The following is a 9,939-nucleotide window of genomic DNA, read 5'->3' on the forward strand; positions in this document are numbered from 1 at the left end:
ATAATAATATTTTTCGCTGTGGGCTAGAGCGTAAAATTTATACACTTAGCCTTATATTTAGTATATCAAATTAAGGTATGTGAATTTTAACTTATTACTATTATCTTTTCATACTTTTACTGTTTTAGAATATATTCAAATTTAAATAAATTAGATATATATTACTTATATTTATTAATGGTGCGGAGTGTTTAAGGGTGCTATGATCCTTGAGAACCTACTGTGGCTCATTTATGCTAGGATCTTTTCTTCTTTCGCCAAGAATGTCAGGATCAAACTAACGGTAATAATAAATTTCAAATGATTCTTGAAAATTAGATGTAAGTGAAGTGAATGGATTGAATTATGACAAATCTCTTGTAAACAGTTGTTTTTACCTGCTTTTCAAGTTCCCAAGTCCTTCCTTATTTTAGCTTTATCAAAAGTAACATTAGGATTGTTCTTTTAAAGGGGAAAAAAATTGGGAAAATTTGCAATAATGAAGGATCTTTGGACCAACTTTTTCATAAGGAAGAACCAACACAACTTGATTTTACACTGCAATACCTAAGGACTAAAATGTAAATACATTTCAAAGTAAAATGACAATATGATGTCTCTCCTTTACTGTACTTTTTTTTTTAATGAAAAAGCAAACCTTACAGTCACTAACGCTGGCCATCGGCACCCAACTTAATCGATAATTAATGAAGGTGGCTGATGGTTTAAGCTCATGACGCTTTGGGCACTTAAAAAATTAAAACTTATGGCCACCAAGCCACCAAATTCTTTTAATCATATAAAAAAAAAGAAATATATATATACATAGCCACTCGAGCTTTTAAATCACTTCCAAACCATAATATAATTGTAACTTGTTAATTTTTGAACGACATTTTTTATTTTACTAATGTTATTTGATAAATCAATTACAAATTGAAATGTTTAAAAATTCATATATTTTACAAGTTCTCTCATTTGTAAATTGACAAATAAATATCATGAAAATAACATGTTCATATAGGTAATAAATTTAGTTTCTGAACCACTTGCTTGTTATAATTACATAACAGTGATTAGTTAATTCTTGAATGACCCTTATTTTACTAATTTTATTTGTTAGTATGACATAATCACTTACAAATTGAGCCATTTAAAAATTCACGTATTTTAGAACTTGTAAAATACATGAATTTTTAAGCCCCCAATTTTTCCTCAAAACTTAAAAGCAAACCATATTGTTGAACGTAAATATCATTTAAAAAAAAAATCAAATTTCGCCTAATGATTCTTTCAAGTGGTGTTAATTGGTATTAAAGTCATGTATTTTCTCAGGGAAATTAATTTCTTTAAATGGAATTTTTTTGGTCTATTTTGTGATTTTGCAATAAAAAAAATCTACAGCCACTCATCAATTTACAATATGTAAGAAATGTTCTTTTCAATATCAAGATGTTAGGTTGAAATCTTGTACATGGAGAAAAATGCAAGGGGTTTTCAAAACTGTACTCTGCGTTATTAAAAAAAAATGTACAGAAAAGCTATATTTTTCACAGGCTATAAACATTGTGGCCTGTCCTAATCACCATGAAAATTACAGACTAATAATTATATTTACTTATAAAACACTTTTTAAACCCTAAATTTAAGATACTTTATTCAAGTTTTTTCTAGTCCTTAATATAAATCATTCCACCAAACCAAATGTTGAAGCATATATGATTTTTCTTAGGGGCGTGTGAATATACATACACCCTTCATTTTTTTTTTTGGCATAAAGGTGTCCTGATTATATTGGAATCAAACATATTCAAGGCACAGTGGGATACTAAAGATGAGTACAAATTCAAGTAAAGATTCAAACCTTAATTTGTTTTGTTATAAGAGATTAACAACTAGCCTTTCATACCAAACCCAACCATGCATGGTTTTATATATATATATATATATATATCCCTTAATTGGAAGTAGGGTTTTTGACATGAACAGAAATAGAGAGCTCCACACAACATTCAATGACACTCTACTATAGTACACCACTATACCCAAACTGAATTCTCTATTAAGCTTTTGCCAAGTCAACGTTCTTCGACAAAAAGAAGCCTAGAGAGCCCCACTTTATTACCGGTCTGCTTCAAAGCTTCCTCATTTTGCTGTTTATACTCTTTGAAAGTGAAGCTTCTGTAAACCCTAGGCGTGCCATGGCTCTCTATCACTGCGTCGTCGAAAGGCCTATAGAAATATGCCACAGAGAACCTTTCTTCCTTCTCTGCAGCGACCACTCTGTGTATTATGCTTCTGTATACTCCGTTGCTCAATGCCTGCATGCGGGCGCGCGCACTCACACATAAGTTTTCAGTTGTTTCTTTTTCCACAGGAAATTAAATATAACCTTAACCTAGTTAACCCAGTTCTTGTGGGGTCATTTGTGGGAAAATTTTTTCCTTCTTTAATTATCATCATGATTCTTAATTCCCTCTCTATATTTCTCGACGTACATGATGATAGTGAAATTACTTGTCTTTTTAGGTTTTGCTGCTATGAGTCGAGAATAAGGATCGGGCTAGTTCTAATTCTCATCTCTAGCTACTGGTAATGATAGTATCATCAAAAAACAATATATACGGAAGATGACCATGTTTGAAAATTTAAAATCTTAAGGTCATCATTATTGTATACTAAGATACTCTTCCTGACCAATAATATAAAGCATTGATAACTATTTCATAGTTCTAAAAAAATATATTAGACAAAAATTTTAATCTCTTAAATTTTTTACATATTTTCTAATTATACTTTTATTAAATATCCTATATAAGTGTTTTAATAATGACAATTAAATTTTTAATGCATTATTTCTTTAAGAAGAGTAATAAATGAAGCATGACTGTATGATTATAATTAGAAAAAAAGTTGTAAAAACTACCTAATACTCTATATTTTAGACCAAATAAGATTTTTGGAAGATACTACTATATTGTGACCTAGAGGGAATATATTATATAGGATAAGCCTTTAGAGTAATAAACGGTCCTTTCTGAGTTCATCTACCTGCAGGTTCTTATGATTCGTAATCACTTATAAGTTATAATCACTGCCAAAAATTATCTTCTGAGGTATATTTTTCCAACACTAAAGATCACTTTAGTGATGGAAAGTCAAGCAAGTCATTATAGTGATAACTTATAATTACGGCCAAATAGAAAAGTCTCAATAGTCGGAACCTCAAGACTCAAGAGAGGGAAGTCAATCGAGTCACTCTATATTAAAAATATTAATTTCAGGAATCTGAGAAATTCATTTTTCCGTTTTGCTACATTAAATATAAGTTAAACTCTTATATATATATATATATATATATAAAATTAAATATGAGATACATAAAAACTAGACACGTTTTTCTATGTATTTTTACAAAGTTTTAGGTCAGTTACATTATATTGTTTATAATTTATAAATAATACCACTTCTTATAAATTTTACATGGCATATATTAATATTTATCTTTGACATACAAGAAATCTTTATAGGCTTGGACAGAAGACCATGGTTAAGAAGGAAACAGGAATAATAGAATCCTTCGTCAAAACCCCTCACTTGATCAACAGCAACCCCACCCAAAAAAAAAAATCTATTTTTTTTTCCATAATCAAGAAAATGAAGATAATAAAGGATAAATAATGTCAATTAAATAATCTCCCTAAATTTTCTAAACTCCGGAATACAAAAAAGAAAATCGTTATTGAACCATATTATATCCATTTTTTTTAAGATAGTGTTTGAATTAATGAATTCTGAATTTAAAATCTCATATTTAAAATCCAAATTCATAAATTTTTAAATGCTCAAATAAGAAATTTGATCAAATTTCAAATTTACATGTCTCCAAACATAGCTTTCCCCCCTTTCTAACTAACACCCAAACACATTTTTAGTTAACATGTGCTTTTGTGTGCATTGAACTAACTAACATCTCAAAACCCATTAATTTTATTTAAAAATTTAATAAGTTTCTAACTTTGCTTCCTATTAACTATACATAATTTGATAATATAATTTCTTCCATCATTTAATGAGACGCAAAATGGGAAACTTTTGATAAAAATTTAATGGAATTATTTATAAATAAAATAAATTTTTTTGCTCTCTATCTCATAAATAGAACAAGAGGAAATACTCCCTTCAATCCAAAATATGAGCAACTTTTAATAATAATCTACATACCAATAGAATCGTTATTCTCAATGAACACATATATTGTTTTTTTTTCTTTTCTTTCATTAGTTCCAATTTATGATGACAGAGAAGAATGTAATTAATTCAAAAATATAAGAATCTAAGTTAATAAATATAAGGGTAAAATAAGAAAGAATTTTACAATGGAAAAAACTAATATATTTAGCCTTATATACTTAAGTTGCTTGTTTTCAATTAAAGTAAGACATGTGAATTTCTTATAGATTATTTATTCCATAAAAATTCTTCTTATTAATATTATAATTACATTAAAATTCACTTGTTTGGATTTAATTAGATTAAAGTATGTTAAGTGTATATGATGAAGTATATAAGTCCTGCCCTTTTGCAGATATTAAGTTGCTTATATTTTAAATTAAAAGTAGCTGGGAGAAAAAATGTATATATTTTGGAGCCAGTGAGCATATAATAAGATGGAGTGAAGAGAGTAAGACAAATATACCTCGAATAAATCACCTACATTGACCAATAGAACATGAGGATTTGGTTTCACTCCAATCCATTTTCCATCTCTCAGCAATTGCAATCCCTCAACCTGGCCTTGGTACACGATGGACAGGAAAGTGGAGTCAGTGTGAGGCAACAAACCAAACACCAGTTTGGGAATCGGACATGGCGGGTATCTGTTTAACCGAAGAAAACTCGTGTTTGGCAAACACATTTCTCGGAAGTAGCTGGATTTGATGTTCAATTCCTGACCCAAGATTTCCGCCAAGCTTTCTGCCAGAGGAGCCACCTTTCTCACAAATGCTTCAGTAATCGATCTAAAGATTAAATAATTATTATTAGAATTGTGTAACTAATTAATTATAGACGTGAAAAATAATAACAAGTACCTATTTATAATGCCCCAAATTATATACTCCCTCCATTACAAACTATAAGTATTTTCCCTTCATTAATTTAAGTTCAAAATATGAGTAATCTATTACATGTGAAATTCCTACCCATTTTCCTCATTATATTTATTATTAACTTAGATCATTATGTAAAGTTATTTATCACTCATCATGAAATGCATTGATAATTAGAACAAATGGTAAGAAAAAGAGCAATATATATCTTTATAAGAATGAGGATTTTATTTGTACGCAGATTTTTTCTAAAAATTGTTTATATTTTAGACCAGAGGGAGTATATGTTACAGTTTCTTTTTACACATATAGAGGATTGACCAAACAATAGGTTGAAATCCAAAAATATACTCCCTTCAATCCTTATTATAAGACACCTCTCAAACCTAACCATCTCACTACAATTAATGAGAAATGATTAAATCATCAATTTATTTGAAAATGGAATAAATTTCCAATTTTATCCATATTTAAGAGGAACATTTTTACATTTACAATATATTTTATCTCACAATTAATGACTTTAAATAAGGGTAATATATATTGAGAAAACCTAATTAATACCCCAACAAATGACTTATAATAAGTATCATCAATCTTTTTTAAAAAATGTCTTATGATAAAGATCGAAGGGAATATATGATAACAACAAAATCAACAAAACAATAAATTAAAGGGAAGGGGAAAGCTATGCTTGTATATATACTCTTCTTGATAGTTAAAGGAAATGAAAGACTAATCTTTCGCCAGCGGCTTTAGCCTAGTGACATGAAATTCATTCTTAGTTGTGACAAATCGCGAGTTCAATCTCATCATTTTAATCTTCTATCTATCCTATGTTCTAAAAAATGTCAAGGGAGGATAGTTTCTTATAAAAATATAATTGTTGGTCCCCTATATTTTTAGCTTGTTTGGTATTAGTTCTATAATTTTTTCGTTGCTCCAAGTCTTTGAAGTTTTATTGGTCTGTAAAGTTAGCTCCTATGTCTTAGAATATGATATTTAAGGACTTAACAATGGCAACCGTGTACACAAACTGTGTTACTATATGTGTTGCCATGTTAAAATTATGTAAGTTGTATAAAAAATGAATAAAAGGAAAAAAAAACAAGTAGAAGATTAAATCAAAATTCTTAAACATGCGATGGATGATGCTTTTAGATGAAAGAAGACATGAATAGAACATGTAGGCAGAAAGGTCAATAGTCATTTTTCTCTTACAATGTCCAAAACATCATAATTTTATCAACTTAGCAGCAAAATTAACAAACATATCCATACATTAGCAGATTTAACTTTGTCAATGATGATAAAAACTAAGGTACATCAAACTAATGAAATTTAAGGAATTTGGAGCAATTAAAAAAAGTATAAGGACTAATACCAAAATACACTAAAAATATCAGGATTGAACCAACGGTTATATTTTTCCTAAACTTATTTGTAGAATACCAAATTTGGAAGAGCGTCTGGATCCCCTTATTTTTCCTAAGCAATGCAGTTTCGACTGAAACTTACTAAACGCATCTTATGGGGAGTTTATATATGAATGAAACTAAACACACATCCTCTTATAATGAATTACTTTACTACTTTTATATAAATTATATTGAATTCAATATTGATAGGTCTAGGCTCTACATATCCTTTTTGTCCTAAATTAAACTTATCCATCCTCACCTTGATAATATAAAAAGAAAAAAAAACACACACACACACACACATATTAGAACATAAAAGAAGTCCCACATCTAAAGATTAAATGATAGATTTAAAAATTTAAGTTTAGAAAGCATCTAACTAAATGACTTAAGTATACTTAAGGATAGTATACTCTATCAAAATAACTTAAGCCATTTGTTTAAATACTTTCTAAGCTTATAAATTTGTGGTCCATCTTCTAATTTTTAAATGCGAGATTTCTTTTATGTTTTAATAATACAAAGCTAAAGTTCTGCACAAATATATTTGTGTATATACACACATACGAAATAATGTATACCTAAGACATGTGTGGTGGTCGTCTTCATCCATGTTTGCTTGTCCATGTGGAAAAAATATATGGAAGGCTTCTGACCATAGAAGCTGCTTGAGATTAGTAGCAAAAGGGTTGCCCCACTTGTAATGAACAGTTGTGGAAGATTGTTGGGACTTATCTGCAAAAGGCCTATGAAACGCTTTGATTAATCCCTCTGACGACAGCAACATCTGCGAGAATTGTTGTGATATCCCATGATTCACAAGTTGGAAAAAACCCCATTGTTTAGCAGCTTCAATTATTTGCTTCTTGCACTCTTCTCTCTCAAGATGGTCAGTATTGCTGTTTAAACGGCCAAGATCAATCACAGGTAGCTCACAAGTACTGCTCTCCACTGCCGTTGATAATATTGATGATGTTGTTGACTTGGAGTTCATCGTTCTCGTGTCTGACGATCTTCGGAGAAGTTTCTGGGAGGCTTCTAACAATGGAGGTTCATAATCCATTATTAATTGCTTGGAGCTGATCTCCTGAAAAAATTGTGAGAGAATTGTACTGTAAGAAGCACAAAACGAAATCGGACTTTTCATGGAGGGATCGTCATTGACGAAGACTCAGAAACTGTTGCAGGAAAACACATGTACGGTACATCCCCCCCCCAAAAAAAAAAAAAAACCCAAACTAATTGCACTTTCAGATTGCAATGACTTTCATATTTTTGTGACAACAAGTAGTCATGTTTATGGAATGGGCTACAGTGGCGGATGGTAAGACATAAATGATGTACATTTCACCGATATTAAAATTTAATTTTCTAGTGTATATAACCATATAAATTAGGTTATGTTATATATGTATATATATGTGCGTGACAATTGACATTCGAACTCCAGCTCCAACTACTTTTTTTTGAATTAATATAATCTTCCACGTATAACAATTAACTTGATTTGCTATAAAAAATTAAACAACAAATTAAATATATAAAAATCAAAGTTATTTTAAACCATATCAATGGTTTTAGTACAAATCTAGAAAAAGTTTAAAAAAATAAAATGAATAATGACTCCACTAAAAATATAAGAATTAAATGGTTTTAAATAAAATTCTCAATAAAAAAATCATTCATAATACTTAAATTATTTTAAAATCTCAATGCTCTCTCAGTACCCACTATTCCAAATTTTCATAATCTCATGCTCAATCTACTCCCAATATTTTAAATCTAAATTTCTAGATCCAAATTTTGAATCCCAACCCCACAACTAGATTTAGGTGACTATGTCATCTTTCTCTCCCTTTTTCATCCTCTTCTCTTGTTCCCCTCGCGATCATTGAATTCAAAATTAACATATCAATGGGACAAATTAAAATTCAATCCATATTTACATGATGTATCATAAAATCAGTATAAAAAAAAACTTTTAGCATTGACTTTTAACGACAAATATGAGTCACCATTTAGAGTGAACAGTTTGCGGCGATCATAAAAGCCACCACTAAAAGTCTCACCTTTCGATCAAAGGTGCCATTGAAAGTGTGAGTTTTTTTTTTGGTAACTCTAAAATATCACCATTGATTGTCAAACTTTTAGTGACAGCCATTGCAAGTTCCTATCAAAAGTTTAAGTTTCAACAATGAAACATATGTTGCCACTAAAAGTTTATAATTAGTGGCAACTTTAACTATTGTCATAGAAGTTTAATCTTTTAGAGGCGACTTTTAAAAGTTGCCTTTAAAAATTTGACTTTTAGAACTCGCTATCACCCCAAAAGAATGACAATCAATAATAACTAGATATTGTCATTATAGTTTGTTAATTTTTTGTTTAATCTAATATTTAACATTATAAAACATTAATCTTGTTAAATTAATACTTTAAAATAAAAAAATATTTTAAAATAAGGTTAAGGTGTTATTTGATGCTAATGAACAGGACTAAAAAATTGAGCTCAACCACATTATTTCAAGTTGATTTTGGTTATCATGTAATATTTGGTTTGATTTTATCCAAACTATTTAGGTCAGTTCGGTTCAGTGGTTTTGGTCAAGAGTCTAATTAAATTGATCAATGTACACCCTATATGAAGTAATAAATTCATTCAAAACCCCTATACGCACATACACTCCGCGCAATCCTCAGATCTAACTCAAAGTGAATGGACCGAACCGGTTCAATACGCTAACATGCTCTCCGAAAATAGCCTACAAAATAGAACTAACTGATCGAGCAGTAACATCCAACAAAGACCACAGAAGAAGTTATTACGTTCTCTTCAAAGAAATTAACTTAATGAGAGAAGAAGAAGAAGAAATGTCATGTTTCGGAGTGCTAAAATCTAAATTATTACCTGATCACTTGAAAGAATTCAAGGCTGTTTTGGAGTACGTACTTTAGCCCAGAAGCAAGAAAATAAAAGAAAGAAAAGAAAGTGACTGGTCTTGTTAAATATTTAATATTGTTCGAATGAGAGTTCCAATATGACCTAGCCATATTTATACATAAAAGAAAACCCTTCATGTAGCCAAGTAGCTTCCGACAAGTCTATGGTAAAATCAAAGATCACGCGTTCAAAGCCAAAGCCACACAAAGGGTGAATTCGTGGTAGCAAATTAAGGGCGCAATAATTGTCAATAATTTTAGTATCGCAATAATTGTCGATAATTATAGTATATATGTTTTTTAGTTAATTATTAATGGACAAGAAATGCTTTTTGAAATTTTTTTTATTATTAAAAAATTATAATATTAATTATTTCTTACATGTGTTATTTCTTGTCCATATACGATGTTAATTAACCATTAACTAATGACTGTCTTTGAGAAAAAAAATTAAATGAAAGTGATCAACAGAAGTTCAAAGGAAGAGT

General features: G+C 29.6%; 1 protein-coding gene across 1 annotated transcript; it reads right to left on the reverse strand.

The window, feature by feature from the left end:
- Positions 1-2,057: 2,057 nt before the first annotated feature.
- LOC129299531 (gibberellin 2-beta-dioxygenase 8-like) lies at positions 2,058-7,574 on the reverse strand. The gene is made up of 3 exons (XM_054938006.1): positions 7,093-7,574; positions 4,679-5,000; positions 2,058-2,300 (listed from the first exon to the last, which is right to left on the reverse strand). The coding sequence occupies exons 1-3, from the start codon at positions 7,572-7,574 to the stop codon at positions 2,058-2,060; spliced, it is 1,047 nt and encodes a 348-aa protein (XP_054793981.1).
- Positions 7,575-9,939: the final 2,365 nt, after the last annotated feature.

Source organism: Prosopis cineraria, unplaced genomic scaffold (genome assembly GCF_029017545.1).
Source record: "Prosopis cineraria cultivar Desert tree isolate PC_DT_omini unplaced genomic scaffold, ASM2901754v1 PC1194, whole genome shotgun sequence".
NCBI classification, from domain to species: domain Eukaryota; kingdom Viridiplantae; phylum Streptophyta; class Magnoliopsida; order Fabales; family Fabaceae; genus Prosopis; species Prosopis cineraria.

What these genes read in the sequence shown, in the direction of transcription:
- LOC129299531 (XM_054938006.1), bottom strand. Translation starts at nt 7,574, where the DNA reads ATGGATTATGAACCTCCATTGTTAGAAGCCTCCCAGAAACTTCTCCGA. An exon ending in GACCACCACACATGTCTTAG is followed by an intron (nt 5,001 to 7,092) that starts GTATACATTATT and finishes TTTAATCTTTAG; the next exon opens with ATCGATTACTGAAGCATTTG. An exon ending in ATGTAGGTGATTTATTCGAG is followed by an intron (nt 2,301 to 4,678) that starts GTATATTTGTCT and finishes GCCCGCATGCAG; the next exon opens with GCATTGAGCAACGGAGTATA.